The sequence below is a fragment of the Rhynchophorus ferrugineus genome, unplaced genomic scaffold (genome assembly GCF_030347505.1).
Source record: "Rhynchophorus ferrugineus isolate W39M unplaced genomic scaffold, kcgeb_rfMv2 rfM4, whole genome shotgun sequence".
Classification (NCBI taxonomy): Eukaryota; Metazoa; Arthropoda; class Insecta; order Coleoptera; family Curculionidae; genus Rhynchophorus; species Rhynchophorus ferrugineus.
The window spans coordinates 49,614,809-49,636,749 of NW_027472583.1; the positions used below are offsets into that span (position 1 = coordinate 49,614,809).

General features: G+C 32.1%; 1 protein-coding gene across 1 annotated transcript in view; it reads left to right on the plus strand.

The window, feature by feature from the left end:
* Cpap1-h (cuticular protein analogous to peritrophins 1-H) overlaps positions 1-21,941 on the plus strand; it is a 93,115-nt gene that overhangs the window by 65,417 nt on the left and 5,757 nt on the right. Inside the window, exon 6 of the mRNA XM_076404170.1 lies at positions 15,375-15,820. Within this exon, the coding sequence (XP_076260285.1) occupies positions 15,375-15,820 (446 nt within the window). The remainder of the gene's footprint in view (positions 1-15,374; positions 15,821-21,941) is intronic.

Below are 21,941 nucleotides of genomic sequence, written 5' to 3' on the forward strand. Positions count from 1 at the left end.
AGCTGATCTTGATTCGTCGGGCGCTTCTTATGAGGACGGTTTTTATTTCTGTGAATTCAAGATTATATTTCGAATTTTTTGAGATATTTCAGTGACCGTGACTATACTAAAATTCAGCGTAGCTGTAACACGCTAAAAAATATTTTAAATAAAAATCGCTGCAAATTAATAATTAACAGTAAAAATGCTTTCCTCTCTAACGAATTTTATGGCAAGAAGGGGCCACCATTATCTCGTTCCTGTTCACAGTAACTGCTCAGAGAAGTAATCTGTTCTGTCTGGCTTCGGAATTTTCAATCAATGTAATAATAAACAGCGATTTCAAATTTATGGAAACAAACAAAGCATTGAAACAAAGTTTGCCGGTTTATAACGCCTTATCACTATTGTTTTGAAGAATTTTGCATACGTTTGATAACCAAACAACTTTGGCAGGTTGGCTCGGTTACACATTCGAATTTGTCAGACAGCATTATGTCTCTTTTTAACTAGAATAAAATGAGAAGGAAAATATTGTCTGATTCTAAAACGAATTTACAAATGACGGCAGGCAATACATTAAACATCTAACTTCAAAACTTCTTTGGATAGACTATAGATGTATTGTTTTAACCCTGAAATCTCTTATTATTTGGATTTGGTAATGGATTTTGTTTTGGGTGGGTTAAGGGCAATTTTGAGAAATCTTGTTGCTCTTGCTTCAACATGTATTGGACTACTCAACGTTTACTTCAGTATATTCGCAGAGAATACTTTGAAAACCAATAAGGCCAATTTGGTAAATAATTATTTTGATAATTGATATTGCCCCAAAGTGTATGCAAAATGCATTGAAAACTAGCTTTCGTCCTAAAATATTATATTATACTAAGCTAAATTCTTGCTAAATCTCACTGGATCCCTTATTTATAACTGCTAAATTAACTCAAAGGATTAGAAGTATGGACGTGCAATATTTGCATACACTTATATAATTATCACTTAATATCATATAAATATCAATTATATATCACTGATTTCAACCTTTAGTACTCGATAGATAATATTGATCACAAATCTAGAAATATAAAAGACAACTTGTTACTATAATACCATACAAATTTAGTTATTTAAATTTTTTAAAATTATTTATTCTTTTATAATGATTATTATTATTTAATAGTTATTTTATTAATTTATTTCTCATTAGATTTGCTCTAGTTCTAAACATAAGCTCTTTCCTGTTTTAATCAGACTTTTTAATGTATGTGTGTTTTAAATATGTTCAAAGTAATTGCTGTACATAATAATATACTTAACAATTATCACATTCTATAATTTTAAAAGATTTAAACAGCTCTCCTTAGGAACTCTATCAGAATAAATGTTAACAATCATATCGAACTATTCTACTAAGTGCAAAACATTTCCCTAGTAAAAGTACTTTGAGACTAAAAAAGAGTAACAACTTACTATATATGATGAGTAATGAAAATATTCCATAACTGTAGTTTCCTCTCTAACAACAATTTTATTAATAATATAATAGATTTTAAAACATTGACTGAAAAGTCCCGAGCCTAACACATAGATGGCGGAGTTTTATTGTATTCAGCGCTTTTCGGTTAGTACAAACCTTCAAGAGAAAGTAAAAATTTCCTGATATTCTACTCATAAGTTTATGAGTTATTGTACTAAAAGTGACATTACATTTGTTATGCTCCAAAAATGGATTAAAACAACTTCGTCTTTTAATTTTACGCTGTTTCTTGATTGAAAAAATAGCGTGCAGCCAAGCAATTACTTACAAAGTATTACAAGGAATCCACTCTTCAGAAACAACAATAAAACCTTGGTTTGCTGACTTCAAACTGGCAAACAGAGACATCCATGATACAGAACGCAGTGGACGTCCAAGTGAGGTGGTGACATCAGAAAATATCAAAAAATATCCACAAAATCGTTTTTAATGATCGAAAAATCAAGTTGCCTGAGTTAGCTAACATCGTAAAGATATCAAAATAATGTGTTGGCTTTATATTGTATGAGCATATTACTATGAGAAAGCTCTCGCTCACTGTTGATCAGAAACAAGGACGTGTTGATGATTCTGAGCAGTGTTTGACCATGTTTAAACGTAACAAACAGGAATTTTTACGTCGATATGTGACAATGGATGAAACGTAGATCCACTGCGGAATCAAAACAATCATCTGAATGGACAGCAACTGGTGACAGGCCTATTTCGAGGCAAAAGATAAATCCTGCTACAAAAATGGTATTGAAATGTTAAAGCGGAACTTAAATGATTGTGCGGCTCTTGGTGAAGACTGCGTTGATGAATAAAGCCAATTTTGAACAAAAAAACACGTTTTCTTTGTCACTTTAATTTTTCCTATTCTTCAATTGTTGTTTGAACCACCATTTTTTTATATTAATAAATGGTTTTAATATTGCTGACCTTTGCTGATTTTAATTCAATTAAGCCACTATATCGGCAAAGATTATCTTCTACGACATTAAACATATTTTATACATCATTCCGGTCAAGAAACCTATTAGCTTTTATAAGGTGGTTTCTTTTTAACAACTTTTTTATGAAATTTAAATTGACTTCGTGTTTAATATATGCTTTAAATATGGTTGTTTTGGTCATTTACATACATCAGTGTATCATGGCCATTTATAGATTTTCTAATTTCTTGAAAGTATGTTTATTTTTTGTGGATCCACCATCATGCAACATTCTCGTTTCATCTAAAAATGATGATGTGTTCTTTGGATTCATTATTATTTTCAATCTCAAGTCCTTTCAGTTTAATTTATCTGACATATGCGCGATATCTTCCTTTCCCTGTACATTTTTGTCTTGCTTATGATATACAATAGAATTGTTACTAAAGGTTCTTTACTGATTCCTGAAATACCTTTTTTTAATTACTTATTACATTAGATATGCTTAGTAGAATATTAATTTAGATGTTAATTCATTACTGCTGTTTTGTTGTACTTGCATCAGTATATCTTCGCATACCAGTTAAATCATATAAATCCAAATAAGCTTTATAACTGACAGATAAACCAATTAAGTGATCATTAAGTACAGTTGAGTTAATCTTCCGACTAACTAGTATAGTTTTGTTATTTTGAATCAGAACTTCGCTGATTCTGCTTGAGGAATTGGGCATCCCTCATATGATATGGTTAAGTTTTTGTCACTTCATATATTGGTCAAAAGATCATAAAAACTTCTTCAGCAAGGAGTGAATTAAAAGTTCAAGGAAAAATATATTTCAAGTGCTTCTATTACTAATTTCTCTATTACAATAATACATACATATTTTTTCATTGCTATTAAAAATTTTCATCTCCATAACATCCGGGTGTCCAGAAATTGTATCATTTCAATATAGTCTTAATTCATAGTAAAATAGAAAATTATTAGATACCAAACCGGGACCCCGAATGTTGAAAATCACATTTCATCAAAATCTATATCTCATCTATAATTAAACAGAAAATTGCCGAAAAGAGAAAACTGCGAAAAACCTAGCAACAAATCAGAATAGAAGAAAACAAGAGAAAATTCAACAATGCCACAAAAGAGCTGAAAGACCTAATAAATATGGAAGGAATTCAAAAATATTTAGAAAACTTAACGCCAACTAATGCAACGGAATATTCTCTCTGGAAAGTAACAACAAAAAATCAAAAAACCTCAACAACATAATCCACCCATTAATATATCCGCAACAGAAGAAAATAACATAGTTGACTTTCTTAACACTCCGTTTCAAATAGATCTGCTACATGAGAAATTTACTGTTAAGGAAGTAAAACAAACAATACATAAAGAAATCAATTCTAAAAGAGCTTCGTGGTTTTAACTTAATAACTGGAAGAATCTTAAAAGAGCTGTCAGGAAAGTGCATCAAATTAATAACATTCATGTTTAATGCCACGCTAAGACCTAATTATTTTCCTAGCACTTGGAAAGTGGCTCAAATCAGAAGAAGGCACTTAAACACATTTTGTATTGACTCTTAAACCTGGGAAAAAATCAGAAGGCGACTCCTCTTATCGTCCTATAAGCCTGTTATCTGTGATCTCTAAACTATTCGAAAAATTATACATTAAGAGACTCAAAATAATTTCAGAGGAGAGAAATATTATCAGACCATCAATTTGGCTTCCGTAATAAACACGGAACAATAGAACAAATACATAGATTAGTCAACCAAATGAACAAAAACTTAAACGATAAAAAATATTGCTCCGCTGCATTTCTCGATATTTCTCAGGCCTTCGATAATGTGTGGCACACCGGAATGCATGTTAAATTGAAAAAGCTTTTGCCTCATATGCACTTTCAACTGCTGAAATCGTACATCACAGACAGAATTTTATTATCAAACAGGGTGACGTATACACTGACCTACACCTAATATATTCGTGTTCCGCAGGGCAGTGTTCTTGGTCCATTGTTATATCTATTGTACACAGCTGATCTATCGACCTCAAGAAACACTACTGTTGCAACATATACTACATAGGATACAGCGGTTTTATCATCACACAAGGATCCAATATCAGCCATAAGAAACCTCCAACTTCATCTTAACAAAGTCGAATTGTGGTTGAATACGTGGCGTATCAAAGCAAATGAGACAATATCTACCCATGTGACATTCACCCTTTATAGAAGAACATGTCCCTCAGTAAAATTGAATAAACATGAACTTCCACAAGCAGACAATGTTAAATATCTTGGAATGCATTTCGATCGACATTTGACATGGAAAAACATATAGTGACAACACGCAAACAGCTTGGGGTTAAACTAAAACAAATGTACTGGCTGATAGGGCGTAAATCTAAATTATAATTATATAAGGTTTTACTATATAAGTCAATACTTAAGCCCATTTGGACCAATGGTATTGACCTGTGGGGTACTACTAGCAAATCTAACATATATACCCTCTAGAGGATCGGGAATAAAGCGTTTCGAGTCATCGTCAATGCCCCAAATTACGTGTCCAACAAAGTGATTCAGTGCGATAAACCCATCGGAATGTTAGTGCGAAGTACTCTAAAGGACTATTAGTACATCACAATACACTCGCCAAACAGTTAAATGTTACTACCATATGAACTGATTAATAGACACATGGGGTGAGATTTTATAATCTCTAGAATAAGATAAAATAGTTTTTAGAATAAGTTAGGATATACTTTAAAATAAGTTAGAATAGTATCTAGAATAAGATTTAGATTATAAGTTGTACATTAGATCACTTACTGAAGACCAAACCATACGAACTTGTATAGTATGAGTGTACTCTTAACTTTAGATTAAAAAGTCCAATTTAATTCTAAGTTCTAAAATACATAACAAGTCAATTGAAAAGTCTCTGACCCACCATAGTAAAACATACTTTTTGGCAAGATTATTTGTAGCTTTTCAATACCACTTTTGTAGTACGAAAATATGCCTCAGTTTCGTCGATCACGTCTTCATTCGACGAAAATGTCTTCCCAGCGAGCATTCTTTTGAGATCTGAGAACAGGAAATAGTCGCTGAGGGCCAGATATGGAGAATGCGGCATATGAGAAAGCAATTCGAAACCCAATTCATGGATTTTTTACCCGGTGCATTGTCTTGGTGAAACAGCACTGTCTTTTTCTACAAATGCGGCCGTTTTTCGACGATTTCGTCCTTCAAACGGTCCAATAACGCTATGTAATAGTCACTATTAATGGTCCTTCTTTTTTCAAGGTAGTCAATGAAAATTATTCCATGTGCATCCCTAAACACGGACGCCATAACCTTGCCAGCCAACTGTTGCGTTTTCCCACGCTTTGGAGCGGGTTCATCGTGTGCAGTCCACTCGGATGACTGTCGATTAGACTTCGGAGTGAAATAATGGAGCCATGTTTCATCCATTGTCACATATCGACGCAAAAACTCGGGTTTATGACGCTTGATCATATTCAAACACTGCTCTGAATCATCAACTGGTCGTTGTTTTTTATCAAAAGTGAGGTCGCGGGGCACCCACTTTGCACAGAGCCTTCTCATATCCTAATATTCGTGAATGATATGATGTACATGTTCAGTTTATATCTTTAGAGTGTCTGCTATTTCATTCAGTTTCAATTTACGGTCATTAAAAATCATTTTGCAGATTTTTTAAATGTTTTCGTCGGTAACAACCCCTTTTGGGCGTCCACTGCATTCACCGACTTCGGTGCTCATTTCACCACATCTAAACTTAGCTTACAAATCCTTGATGCTTAATTTTTCTGGGGCAGTGTCTAGACACTCGGCCTCAAGCCAAGTTTTTGCTTCAACTGTATTTTTTCCCTTCAAAAATCAATATATTATCAACACGCGAAATTCCTTTTTATCCATGTTTTTCACAATAACAAAAGTTGACTCACTCAAAATGCTATAATTCACAAACTAATAATCCGACAGCTGTCAAATTTATACACGCATCTTTTGAGGGTTAGGGCTTACTAAAATTCATATGGATTTAATTCTAGTAGCACCATCTATGTGTCAGGCCGGGGACTTTTCAATTGACCTGTTACTGATTTATATATATAAGTACAACAGAACAATCGTAACAAATTAATTTCAAAATTAATATTGTACTAAGCATATCTTATATAAAATGTAATTTAAAAATATTAATTTGTTATCAACAATATAAACATTTCTTGAACGTTAATTAATGGAGAAACACATCAATGGAAATAAAATAATAAGCACATACATTGAATCTAAGAGAATATACATTTTATGAGTTGAAAACAAAGAAGAGATACCTGTTTCTGTAACTTTGCGCCAGGTATTTCTTTATTGTATTTATTTCATTCTTTCTTCTTTTATTAACAAAACAACCTCTTAATTATTAATCACGAAAAGACAACATAAAATCAGGCGTGGAGAATTTTATGCTAGTCATCAACCATATAATTAACTTTTATACTTTTAAAAATACGATTTACATTGAAAGGTGTATAAATATTGATTGGTTTGCGTATTACAGTTGTTTTCTACTACAAAACAAATGTGGTAAACAGCAGTCGCTCGTCTTTGTTTAACTGATTTATTAAGAAAATAAGTATAATGATCATCTGTTATTTAGCGAAAATATGTTGTCGTTATTACACAACTACTTATTGTGTTGAAATTCACAGATTTCTATCCCCTGGTGTTGTGTTAGCAACGCCAAAAAAAATATATTGCAAAAAAGTGAATCGTTACCACACAAGAAAGTATCACAGAAATATCACCTGCATTTTTATGAAAAAGTTTTATTTTACAGATATACACGATGTATCTATATTTTATCAAAAGATTAATTATCAAAAGATTAATAATATTAACATTTGATTTTTATAACCGACTTCGAAAAAGGAGGAGGTTCTATGTTCGACTGTCCCTTTTTTTATAAAATAATTTCAACAAAGGGCGTTAGCGTTAATAAGTAATTAACAATATTTGTTATTTAATTACAATAATTAAGCAAATAAGAAGTGTTTATATAGTAAAATAAAATGGTAACGCATACCCGTGTTTTGGCTATTTTGTTGGAAGAATGGAAATGAAACATGGGTGTAAATGGATTGAAGAGAGTTAAGAGGAGGATAGGAGAAGATATTCGAAAAAGCAGTTAATGACGAGAAATGGAAATGAGAAAATGAAGTGATTAAAACGATAGAATGCAAGAACATGGCGAATGTAAATGGGAAAAACGTAATTCATGATATTATGTATTCAAAGTATCAGTTTAATTTATCACCATACTTCGCGAAAAAGACACAAACACAAATAGCAAATATAATATTTATGTTAGATCTAGAAAAATCATTACTGACTTGCTTCAAATTGTATGTTAACGGCGAACGAAATCGCTTCTGCAGCTGTCGCAAAATGTAAATATTACAAAAGTAAAAAATCTTGAAGGTCTTTTACATGATGATAGAGATTTAAGAAGAAAGAAAGTATTATAGAAACCGCTTTCGAGTGAAAAACATAAGAAAGAACGCTTACAATTTGCCGTGGATACGGACGAAAAGAAATTTAATTTGGATGGTCCTGATGGATATAAGTATTGCTATCATGTTTTGAGCAAAGATTAGATTAATTTAAGACGCAGACAGTTGGATGAAGATGTGTTTATAGTAGCCTGCTATAGACCTTGAAGCAAATACAGAAATAAAATCGATTTCTTCGGAAATTAATAGTATATGTTATATAAAATTGAGCGACGAACAATTAGTTAAATAGGGAACATACATTGCTGGTCAGAATAACACGTAATCAATTATTAAACAATAGATGTCTTCTGCAATATATATATGAATACCATTACTAACCATCTTTAATCGTAGAATCACGAGGCTAAAAATATATTTATAATAGAACGAAAAAGTTGTACTGTACTAAAGTTTTCTCCCGTGTTACACACAAAATATCATATAATAATTTTCCAAAACCTAACAGGTTAATTGAAAAGTCCCCGGCCTACCATAGTAAAATACATATTTTTGGCTAAATTAGTTTTTTTTCATTCAACATAACTCCCTTCAAGGGTGCTATACTGATTACAGCGACCCTGCAACTTTTCGATACCATTTTTGTAGTATGATTTGTCGTTTGTATTAAAATAATCCTCAGCTTCGGCGATCACCTCGTCATTCGGCGAAAATTTTTGTTCATCGTGTGCAGTCCACTCGGATGACTGTCGATTGGACTTCGGAGTGAAATAATGGAGCCATGTTTCATCCATTGTCACATATCGACGCAAAAACTCGGGTTTATTATCATCAGATCGTCATTGTTTTTGTTTAAAAGTGAGCACCCACTTTGCACAAAGCTTTCTCATACCGAAATATTCATGAATGATGTGATGTACACGTTGACTTGATATTTTTAGAGTATCTGCTATTTCATTCAATTTCAATTTACGGTCATTCAAAATCATTCAGGGGATTTTTTTAATGTTTTCGTCGGTAACAACCTCTTTTGGGCGTCCACTGCGTTCACCGTCTTCGGTGCTCATTTCACCACGTCTAAACTTAGCATACCAATCCTTGATATTTGATTTTCCTGTGGCAGTGTCCGGAAATTGGGCATCAAGGCAATTTTTTGCTTCACTTCACTTCACACAACTGTTTTTTTCCCTTCAAAAAACAATATTTTATCAACACGCGAAATTCCTTTTTATCCATTTTTTTCACAATAACAAAAGTTGCTTCACTCAAAATGCTATAATTTACAAACTAATGATCCGACAGCTAACAAGCTTATACACACATCTTTTGAGCGTTAGGGCTAACTAAAAAACATATGGATTTAATTCTAGTAGCTCTATCTATGTTTTAGGCCCGGGACTTTTCAATTGACATGTTATAAAAATGCCTATTATTGAAGATTGTTAAGCTAGATGCATCTCCTTCTTTGTTATCCTAATTGTAGGAGATATGATAACAACAACAAAGAACGACAACGCCGGCAACAGAAATACGAGTGTTCGAGTACGTAATTTCCTACAATCAAAAAGTGAAAGTAAGACATGTTTCAACTTAATCCGCGAGGCAATACCGTTTTTTTCCTTCTGTTTCGTTCTAACCGTCGAGATCAATGAAAAATAAACTATTAACGTTGCGAGGAAATCCGACCAGATGGAACGGGAACGTCCGAGATGGGCGGGGTCCGCGGGGGGAAACGTTCTTCCGAATGACCTCAAAAGCGAGGAAGCGGCTCCTAGGTCGTTCTTGTTCGGTGTCTCCGGCTGGGTGTTTCCGGTAGATTATGATTGAATAACATATCGCGGCCTGTAATGTACTGTTTTATAATCAAGGTGAAATTATTTAGTGGCATAACGAATCGGTCGTATACGAAAAGCTGTAGTTACGTATCGAATTGGGTTGGTATGAAAGAAAATTAGATTTATAGACTTTTATTTTGATTGTTAAATCGAAGAACTAACATCATTAAAGTAGCTTTTGGTCTAGTAACTAGTATATTTTCAGTATATTAAGCAAAAATAGAAGTATTTACCAGAAACTTTACCTCGCTAGAAGTCTTTACAAAAACGTTTCTAATTTATAAAATCTGATGCCCAGTACCTCGAATATATTAAATTAACTACTAACGTATACATTGACTAAACAATAATTATTGAAATTTTGTTAATTTAAATATGAATTTTCTCAATAAACACCATGTATTTTTATCATTGTTTATCAATATAGACATATATCATTAGAGACATAGTATATTATTGTACTAAAGGTAATTCTTAAGTTGTTAAAATTTTTCTGTAAATTTTTATGACATTGTTTTCTAATTAATTCTAAGTCTTAGTGGTTAATGCATATCTTAACAAAGCACTAACCGAATATTGCAAGTAATAAAAACACATTAATTTGTGCGGAAAGTATAAAAATGAATATTGAATAGGAATATTAACAGTTATAAAATAGTTTCATAGCATTTTAATTGGGATACGTGGAAAACAATAGATAAATGAAAGTCATAGAAGACAAACTAAAGATAAACTATCTGCAAGGGCGAGATCGAAGATTGAAATAAATAAGCAAAGGACAATGTAATTTTATTTAAAAAATTTGTTAAAGAAATTATTATTTTAATCAGCCTAGCGTATTCATTGTTTTTGTAATATATATTTTAGGTGAGAGTAAGAAATAAGGACCATATGAATACATAAATGAAGTAATGAAAATCTGCAGGATTTAAAATAAAACAAACTACATAATTCGCATAAATGGATCACATAGAACAAATACAAGAAATTATGAATTATTAACACTACATACGTAAACATATAGTCTATTAAAAGTTTTTTTAGTAATGCGTCGTGGATATTTGTGACATCGAAACATTACAATGTTGCCGCATCAACTCTGAGTTTTATTTTCAGTTTGGTTTTAACATACAAAAAAAAAGTCTAATCTAAATAAAATAATTGAACAAAAATATTATGAAATATAATTTATTTTAACATTATAGTAAATCTAATACATATATTATCGAAAGACTTAAAACTACAATTAAGACACAGCTATAATAGTTTGTAGGTTAGATTTGTTTTGTTAACATTTAACTCTTTTCCACAACATGCATAAGGTAGAGTTTCTGGACTCATTTTTTTATGTAGTGGTATCCCTCTGGAGGCCTAATTCACCTAATTAACAATTATATATTTGAGAAAGGTATTTTACTTTCAATCAAGAGCATATTTACTTTTTTCGTTTAGTTCTTGTTTCCTTCAATGGTGTGTTTACTTGTCAAGTCATCTTGGTATCACTGTATATTTTATTTCTTGTGCTACTATCTGTTTACACCATTCTTCATAAAATTTATCACTAAATTCTGTATAATGCATTTACCAAATCTACAAAACAGTTAGTATTCATTTTCTCCTCATACGTTGTAACCTAATGCTCATGTTTAATTTTGAACAGTTACAATCATATCTGTGCACACAAATCTTTCATGCCCTATAATACCGTTTTCTACAGTTATATTCAATTAATTATCTCATCACTCTCATCACTGAAGAATTTCTAACATTGCACAGCATTATCATATATCCTGGAAGCTTCCTTTAGTCACTTTCACTTTCCCACTCATTGTCCAGTTCAATCACTAAACTGTTGATTTCTAATCTGTTTGAAACATGTTCACAATTCCACCATTTATCAATTACTTCCTCTGTATTTTCCACATATCGAAACAATTTTTGATGGAATATCTCGACCAGCAATATATCTGTAATTAATTATTAATAAATATAATGACCAACAAAACCTAATCGAGTGCTATTGTAACTTTTACCTTTTTCCATCAATCTTTGTTGTCTTTACGCTTTTTGTTGTTACCGCCTTGCCAAGAGTGTCACAATGAACCATTTTGAAATATCCAAGTTTCATCAAGATACACAAATTCAAATAGTTTATCTTCCTTGGTCTTATTTTATGCCTTTAAAAATTTAATTCTTTTTCAGGTAATGTCTGGAAGTTCTATTAAACCTCTCCGAGGGTTATCTCTACACCATTTAAAACATATGCCCTGTAAGAATGTATAAAAGGATGTCTTACATCCCTCAAAAAGCTGCATGTCCCTAATTCCTTTATGTATACTTTTCAGACAGACAATTTTCTCTAAAATAATTTTATTAAATTATATTTATATCGATAAAATAATTTGTGAACTTACTGTTCTTATACATTTCGTATATTTGGTCTCGAATAGAGCCAATATCAAGATGATCAAGATTCGTTACCCACTTTGTCTGTAGACGGGTTTTCTTGGGTGAATCTAACGTATTATTCTTCATTTTGTAAGCGATGTTATTCACAGTACTCACAGTAATATTTAGCCCGGCAGCAACCCGTTAAAAACATTTTCAATAAAATTGTAGGGACTTACATTACTTAATATCATCAATAATTACCTCTTTAACGGAATTTACCAGCAAAAGAGGGCCTCCATTATCTCGTTCCTTTTTGAAATAAACTATTAAAGCCGAAATCAATTTGTGACCCTGAATATCTAATGTTTTCGGCATTTTTTTAATTTAGCGTACATCTGACAACCAGACGACGACCGGCTGTCGGATGTATGAAAAATCCTTGAAAGCAATAGTAATAAGAGATTTTAACTCTTACCTATAAATTGTTGTGGCTGCATGATTAACTGTAGTTTTTAGATATGCCATAATGTTAAAATAAATTATTTTTGGTAACATTTTTGTTCAATTATTTTATTTAGATTAGAATTTTTTGTATGTCAAAACCAAACTGAACTAAGACTCAGCGTTAATGCGTCAACATTGCAATATCTCGACGTCACAAATATCCATTATGCATTACTAAAAACACTTTGAACTATATGTGCTTAATGATTAATGCAATAATATATGTAACTATATGACATTTTATTCTTTGAACCTTATAAAAATTATTTTGATTATTTACTCTATAGACCAAAGTTTTGGAAAGTCAATGGTTACATTAATGATTGTAAATACATTCTTTCAATATACATTTCCAAATTGTAAAGAATAAATTATCTAATTCTGTTTGTTATTATTTTAATATACAAGCTAAAGTTAAACATCAAAATTGTTTTATTCATATATTCTCTATTTTAATATACAAACATGTATTATTTCATTTATTATTCCATACTTATATTTATAACATAACTTAAAGAAACATCATGTATACGTGTATTTGATTCTCCGAAGTTGTTACAGCTCTGAAAATAATCTTTTATATATTTTTAAATGATTGTTACTCCATTTACAAGAGTATAATTATTTACTAGAAACTTTAATAAAAAAATTACCTTAAAGAGAAATAAAAGTTAAGAAAAACTGATCCGAAAGAAATAGATATAAAATAAATACTGATATAATATATACTAACCAAAATATTTTTCCCATCTTTCTGGCAACATAGCGATACCGTGTGGAAAGAACGATGTTGGTTTGGCATCAATTCAACTTCAACATTTCACAACAAGACTAAAACAATCCAGTATATCGATCTAGAGAAGTTATAATTAGAATAAACTAGCATTGGAGTTGCAAGACTGCATCCTTCACAACTCTTGCAATGTGGAGTGAAGCGTTGTCATTCAATAATATGGATTCTTACAATCGCTTACTCACTATTTCTGGCATTTTTTATATTTTTTTATGAATTACATTTTACAATAGATATGTTCACTAAAATCTTAATTTACAAGTTAATTTATTACTACTGTTCTGTTGTACTTGCATTAATACACAAGCAAGGCGAGTACGGAATTAATACATTTGTATATATTACCCAAATTAAAATAACACTAATCTACTAAAACTATTTAAGCTAAAGTTAAAAATACACTTATACACTACACGTTCATGTGGTTTGGTTCTCTTCAATCTTCTGATTTCCTACGTGTTGTCCAGTAACTGTATCGCTTCCACGTTGCTGTGATTTGATGGTGGTGTAGCTCTTTGTTGGTTACCTAACGACAAACATTGGTAATTAATCGTAGAACTTTGTTTTGGGTGCGCTAGATTACTAGTTGGTTTGTCACGTACAGTACAGTTGCTTAGCTTTGAGTCTAATTTGCTCTGCCCTTTGTTTAACGTGATGTTTCCCATTTAACCTACCATGAGATATATTCCGAGGTATTTAGCTGATTCTGCTTGAGAAATTGGGCATCCGTCAAGTGATTAGGTTTTTGTCACAACGCAAAATTAACATGGACAGATTTGGAGCTATTAAGCTATATTTTCCAGTCTCTAGTCCATTTGTAGATCTTGTTAACCGCTGCTTGTAGTTTTTCTGCAACCTTAAACAGAGATAAATTTTTTGTCATTATAACTGTATCATCGGCAAATGTCCCAAGTTCTGTTTCTCTTGTTATTGCATCAGCATCACATATCAGCAGTATAGTGCAAATATAGGAGTAGTCTATGGAAGACACTACCCTGTGGAACTCCAGCCAAAATAGTTTTAAGTGTTGAGACCGTCCCTTAATGCGAGACTCTAAATTTTCTTTCGAAAAGATATGATTCCAGTAGTCGGGTAAATAACATAACAACAAGCCTAATAATAGAGGTAATAAAGTGTTATCTCAAAAAATCTATTACAAATTCTATTATTACCAGATATTGAATAACTATTTAATAAACCATATTCTAATTCAGGCAACATTTAAATTAATTTATATTTTTGTATTTGGATTTCAAGTTTTTATGAAATATTTTGATATTACTTAATAACCAAGTGGAGAAACATCATCTAATAGCGATAAAATTTGCATTATTTCTTTATATAAAATTCTCGTTAATCTCTATCTAATTATTTGTTTAATCCTGTAAAATAACTATAATAAATGCATTATATTATTTATATATATTATTATTTATATATTATATATATATATATATATATATATATATATATATATATATATATATAATATAAATATAATTTGCTATTATATAACAATATAATAGCAAAAAATAATATTGTAACACAACTTAAATGTATAGTTCTTAGTAAGGTTAACTGAGGTATTCTTTAATTTATTTTTTCTAATAAAAAAATCTGTAAAAACCCGTTTTTAAATAATTTTCCGCAACTACTCGATTGTCCAAAATTTACCCATCGGTCTTCTAGGTCAGTTTACACTCATTTGTATGTAATATTAACATATACTGCTCTTTAATGGATAAAAGGCACTGTTTTATTTAAGATTAACTGGATTGTTATGCTAAAAATGTTATAGGATATCAAATTGTAATCATATTTATATGTATATGACTTTCTCATTTGTCTCTATTATTTGTCAGGTCTACCATCACTGCCTTTTCGGTACCAGGTACGACTTTCTCTGTGCCAACTACACCGCCTTCGATCAGAAGACTTTCATCTGCCACTTCGTCTCCGAAGTCGATTGTCAGAACTCGAAGAAATTCTGGCATCGCAACGATGCTCTTTATAAAGCGCAAAGCACAACCACTACAGCTAGTCCTTTAAGGGCGGTTATCTACACCACAGCGCCGCCTCTTGGTGATCCTGCGACACCGTTGCCTGCCGCGCCACGGCGCCCTGTAGGCGGTAGACGACCGTACAGGCCCAACAGAAGGAGACGACCTCAGTACGATTACTACGAAGATGAATATTACGACGATGATTATTACGATGACAGGCCTAGATCAAATAGAGGTAGGAAGCGACCTAGACCTCGTCCCAGACCAGTATTTGATGATGATTATGAGGAATATGAAGATGAGCGGTAAGTAAAATATTTGATATATTTTTCTTGTAATATTTTTTCGTTTTCATCTTGCATTAGTACAATTGCATCTTAGTACAATCTTAATTTACAAATGTATTTACATTCAATTCATCAATACACCAGCAAGATAAGTGAAGGTTAAGAATTAAGAAATATAAAATAATACAAATAAAAGAATAATACTTTTAATTTACTTCTAAAATTGTTTTATTTAGTGGAAAGAAGAGGTGACTTGTAGCACACAGTAAACAGAATACAGCAATTTTCATAAATTTTCATTTATTTGAATTAATAGTCTGAGGAACCAGCGCTCTTCTGGCACGCTCTACAAGTGCGCATACCTGGTTTTGTAAGTGCTATTGAAAGTGTTAGTCTAATATATTTTTCTTTGTAATACTCAAATGTACGTTACAATAGCAAAGAAAGTGCTAATACTTCCTTAAGTGCTGGGAATTCATTTAAAAACAAGCAAATATAGTAACATGAATAGAATAATTGTGTTCTATTTGTGTTTACCAAGTAAATAAAAATTATTAATTAAATGATTATTAGAGCATTTCGATATATATAACTGCACTATGCCAGAAATAATCAAGAATCTTTTCGTGGAAAATTTTCTTTGGTTTTAGTTTAAATTGCTTTAATTGGTGACAGCAAATACATTATCATTCTGAGAATCCTCCAAGGTTTCTACCAAAAAAATGTGACGAGGTACGAAGAAACTTCGAACCATTCATTAACACACAGGTTCGGATTTCCCAATATTTATTTGGTAATAAGTTATTCCCAAAGGTAAACTTATGCCAACTATTTGTCACGGAACTTATTTGATTTTGACGCATGGTTGAAGATTGTCGGTACAAAGGATATGTAGGTTATTTTTATATTAAACCAATTTATCAATTATTATTGCTTCATACTATTTTCAATATTGAGGAAATGGGAATAATTTGTAAGGGTTTTTGTTAGTTCCATGAAATTAAATTATTGGTTCAATTTATTGAGAGTTGGACTAACGGAGTCGACACAGTCAGAAGATGGCATCTCCAAATATGGTTTCCATCAGTCCAGTAGCGACTAGTGCATAAGCGCTTCCAACTTTTCGGTACCATTTTTATAGTACTATTTGTCCTTTGCTTCAAAATAGGCCTTAGTTTCGTCGATCACCTCTTCATTCGACGAAAATTTATTCCCAGCGAGCATTCTTTTGAGATCTGAGAACATGAATTAGTCACTGGGGGCTAGATCTGGAGAATACGGTGGATGAGGAAGCAATTCGAAACCCAATTCATAGATTTTTGCCATCGTTTTCACTGACGGTGCATTGTCTTGGTGAAGCAGCACTTTCTTTTTCTTCAAATGCGGCCGTTTTTTAGCGATTTCGTCCTTCAAACGGTCCAATAACGCTATGTAATAGTCGTTGTTGATGGTCCTTCTTTCTCAAGGTAGTCAATGAGAATTACTCCATGTGAATTCCAAAATACAGACGCCATAACCTTGCCGGCCGACTGTTTTCCCACGCTTTGGAGTGGATTCATCGTGTGCAGTCCACTCAGATAAGTCTAGATTAGACTTCGAAGTGTCCTCATCAATTTTCTCGCGTCATGGTCTATACAGGATATTTTCACATCGAAAAACAATTGGGTTAATATACATAGCTTGTTTCCTTCCATAAAAATTTCAATCCACCTTTATTGAAGAAGCTTATATAATTTAACTAGGAAATAAAGAAGCTACCTAAATTCAAGTTTCCTTAAATATTAAAAACTCTCATCATGGATTAATGACTAACCTACAGGGGGTCAACAAAATAATATGAACACCTCATATACACAATATTTATTTATTAATAAGATGAAACTATTGACTCGGCTATTGCTTCAATAATGTTAGAGATGGAAATCTACTCCTCACTCTCTGCTCTATAACTCCCCATAACCGGTCCCCTATTGAAGTCTGACAATTCTGCTACCAGGAAAGATAATTGATGATATTTTGATGCCCCTCAAACCAAGCCTGAAACTTTTTGGCTGTAAGTATGGATGCATTTTTATCTTGGAATATGAAGTAAGAATTTTATCATTGTGGATATCGAGATATTCATTCTGAGTAATCCAACTGAATAACACGGTATTGCTGCCCTATTGATAACGTAACCTCCCTCATGCTTGACTGTAGGCAACAGGCGGATCGCCTAATCCACAAGACCTAGCATGTGAGCAATACATATGCTTCGCATTATTTTCATTGAATCAGTAGTACCCACATGCAACAAGATGCACTATATTATATGGTATTCATATAGTTTTGTCTATCCTCTATTTATAAGGCGTTGTTTAAAAAGGACTATGACTGAAAGTACCGTGAAATGTTTAAAACTAAAGTTTGATGTTTGCTATATTGTTTATAATTTCTTCGACAGCTAGCAATTTCAGTTCTATAAAATTTAAGAGATATTTCAATCAAACATATTGACTCCAATTATTACAAAATTAATTTGATTTTGATTTGATTTGAATCCACGATTGAAAATAATATACAAAAAGATGGAGCCTTTGTAGGAGCAATATTTCATAATCAGGCTCTTAATCGAAACTGCCGAAATATCAGGCTAAAAGAGTAAAATTAGCTCCAAAGGAGAACTTGATTTTATCAATATTTGATTTTCTCACACAATTAATAGAAATGGCAGTGGTGGCAATCTAAGAATAGTATGTCGAGACAATATTGACGTATACACGTGTACAATTCAATCAATACCATTTCTAACTACACAACAGCAAATATTCCCGTTTTAAATATTTCCTTGGCATCCGCTATTTGAATACAATTTACAATGAAAAAATCAGACATTCAAATGTATAGTGTCTCAATATTTATTTCAATTGTTGTTCGACTTGAATACAATTTTATTTACAATGACTAACTTTGATCACTAAATGGCGTTAGTAACACTATTTTTAATTTTCCAAGAATTAGAAACGCTAAAAAGGCTCTTAAAATATTCAATATTACCATCTCTTACACCTATTTTTTGTAATTATTTATTGCATTGTTACTAGTCATTGCCAATTAGCCTACAATTTATCATTATAATCGCTTCAATCTAGGTCTACCTTATATGTTTAGTAGGACCCCTTGATCCTAACTAAGTCTCCGGTCTATTGCATACGCTTCACATAAGATTGAACTTAACTCATAAGATTAAAAGATTTGATTATTTTCAGTTTGTGTCTTGTTCTCGTATTATTCGGGAGGTGCAGTACTTCGATATATTAACATGAGAATGGAGCCTCCCCTCATGTCTCCTTGCATTTCTCTTTATTTTCTTTCTGAGTGACAGTCAGTATCTGGAGGTCACTGTGTAAGTGATCAATCCTATAGTATATAGGTGTACGTAATAAGCTTTTTACGACTTTATTTTGAGAAAACTTATATTACATTGTATTTATATTACATTTCGCCATATATGTTTTAATATTTGCTTGTATAATAGTAATTTATTATACACTGATAATTGTACTTTTCTTTCAATTAAATTATACATTAACCTATATCTCAGGTTCAATTCTTTCCTTTTCTTTTAACATGTTCAACATTTGTTACCGATTGAATTAAAACTCACATATACTGAGAACAACAAACTGCCAGAATAAGTCGGATCTTGTAGGCGTATTTTGCTGCTACCTCCGATATCATTATTTGAGAAACTGCTGTTAAAACGTATTAAACCTTTTACAGAAATACCAGATTTCCAGTTTGGATTTCAAAATCGCATCGCGACAATCGACCAAGCGCACAGAGTAACAGCGATTGTTGAAAAGGTATTCGAAGAAAAGAAATACCGCCCTGTAATATTCCTGGACATCTCATAAGCTTTTGACTGGGCATAGCCTTTGGGATTAATGTATAAAATGAGCAAATTGATACCGTGGAATTACCGACGACTGCTAGAATAATATCTTTTCGAAAAAAAAATGTACAGACTCGCATGAAGGAGCTGTAATTATGTCAATTGTATCCATAAGAAAGAGACATAGAACGCGACATCCCATCTATAAAAATATGATATTGCGCATCTGAATCACATGAGGGCGCTTCAAGCGGAAATATTTATTATAGAGCGATTTAAAAAATATCATTTTAACAAAATATTTTATTAAGTAGTAATTAACATATGTATAAAAAAATTCAAAATACTTAATAAAAGGCAGTCTACTCTTACAACTCATAACTTATTTTCTAATTGTATATTGTTGTTGCCTTAAATATTATGAATTTTAGTTCTAACATTAAGCACTAACATTAAAAGACATTTCTTCCAAAATTAAAAACACAAGGTTTAAATATAATGTAATATTAAACAGTTAAATATATTTGATTCCTAATATATAAATGTATTTTTTAAAATTTTTGCCCATTGAAATTCTACTGAGCTTTTTCATCCAACTAAACAAACAACGCTTAAAAATGATTGTTGTTATTATATTGCCTTACTCAGGATATTAAACACAATCAATCGTTTCAGAAAATAGAGCATTTTGCTAGTATAATATCTGATCGACAATTTTCGTTTGATTTGGTTTTGTTCATACCTTTGACAATAAATAAAAATTAGAGACAGCTTCACACACGAACAAATAAATATAGCTCCTTGGTACCGTTAAATAACATTTAATAATAAAAAAAATTGTAATGATTCTCGCTTGCAATATTGCCAATTGTTTATTACTATTACTTATTTCTTAGTCTTGTCCTATCTGCATTAAGTTAATTAATTTCACACACTTCCTTGTAAACATCCATTTTCTATTTTAGCATTTAATTATATTATTTTTACCGTAAATGCAATAAAAATGACGTCACATGTTCAAATGTATTTAAAATTATTTCAAAAATAGAAAAAGAACACTAAGATGAATACGATCGGCTTCCGACCGTCTAGTAGTTAATTCATCGAATTGTTATAACATCTGAACAGCTTAAAATAGTATTAAATATTAAAAAAAACTATATAAGAAGGTATATAACTTATAAAATGGAAAATGGTTTTAAACACAAAAACTGTCATTTTATTTCAAAATACTATTTTATAAGAAAAGGACCTGAGGCGATCCAAAGCATTACACAGAGTAAATAAAATGGGCCCCTCAAATCACAATCTAGTCCGTAACCAGTTTTTTTTTTGGACCTGATTTACCAGCTGAAAAGGTTTCCTTGCTGATGTTAACTCAATTTATAAGAGAGGATTGCCCGTGAAGGCGCTTTATTTTTGGATATGAGAACCTTTGGAGCCATGAAGAACCGCTTTTGGGGGGATAGTCTGCGGGGTTACCTGATTGGGAACGCCTCTGATAGGGATCTGGTGTGGGAATTGTTGGAGAGAGCTAAGGTTGCATGGAATTTCTTGTATAAGGAGAAAACGAACCGTCTTATTTCTGGTTGTCAGTTTCCCGATGAATTTGGGTATCTCCGACAAACCATGCGTTCAGAGTTTGCCTGAGAAGTTTGTATTACATTACCTGAAGCTTTTCCATTAGTTCCGGCCTGATAAACCGATACCAAGTGTTAGATCCATATAACATGATGGGTCTGATAAGCAGCTTGTAAAGCAAAACTTTAATCATCGGAGACAATTTACTTTTTCTACAGATGAGAGGGTTAAGCACTGTGGCGACACCGTAGCCTTTGGAGATATGTAGCTTTTTGTCGCCACGGGATTGAAACTTTTTCCACTCTCAGTTGGTAGGCGCGGATGTCTCTCTGATTGTGAAAGATTATAGATTGGGTTTTTAGGGGTTGGTGCAACCTCCAGAAATTTAACCTTTGAACTGTGGCATTTAATTGAATTTGAAGTTTTCTCTGAGCGGCATCTACAGAACGGGAACTGGTGAAGAAAGCTGTGTCAACCGCATATTGGGCGGTTTCCACATCTTTCGTCATTGGGATGTCTGGCATGAAGAGGTTGAATAATGCTGGGGCTAATGGGGAACCTTGGGGGACTCCTGCTTTGACTGATTTAGGGCCAGTCTAGACTGTATTACCGATCTTTACTTAAAAGGATCTATCCGACAAAAGGAACGCAGTAAAATTATCAGGTCTTCGGGTAAACCTGCTT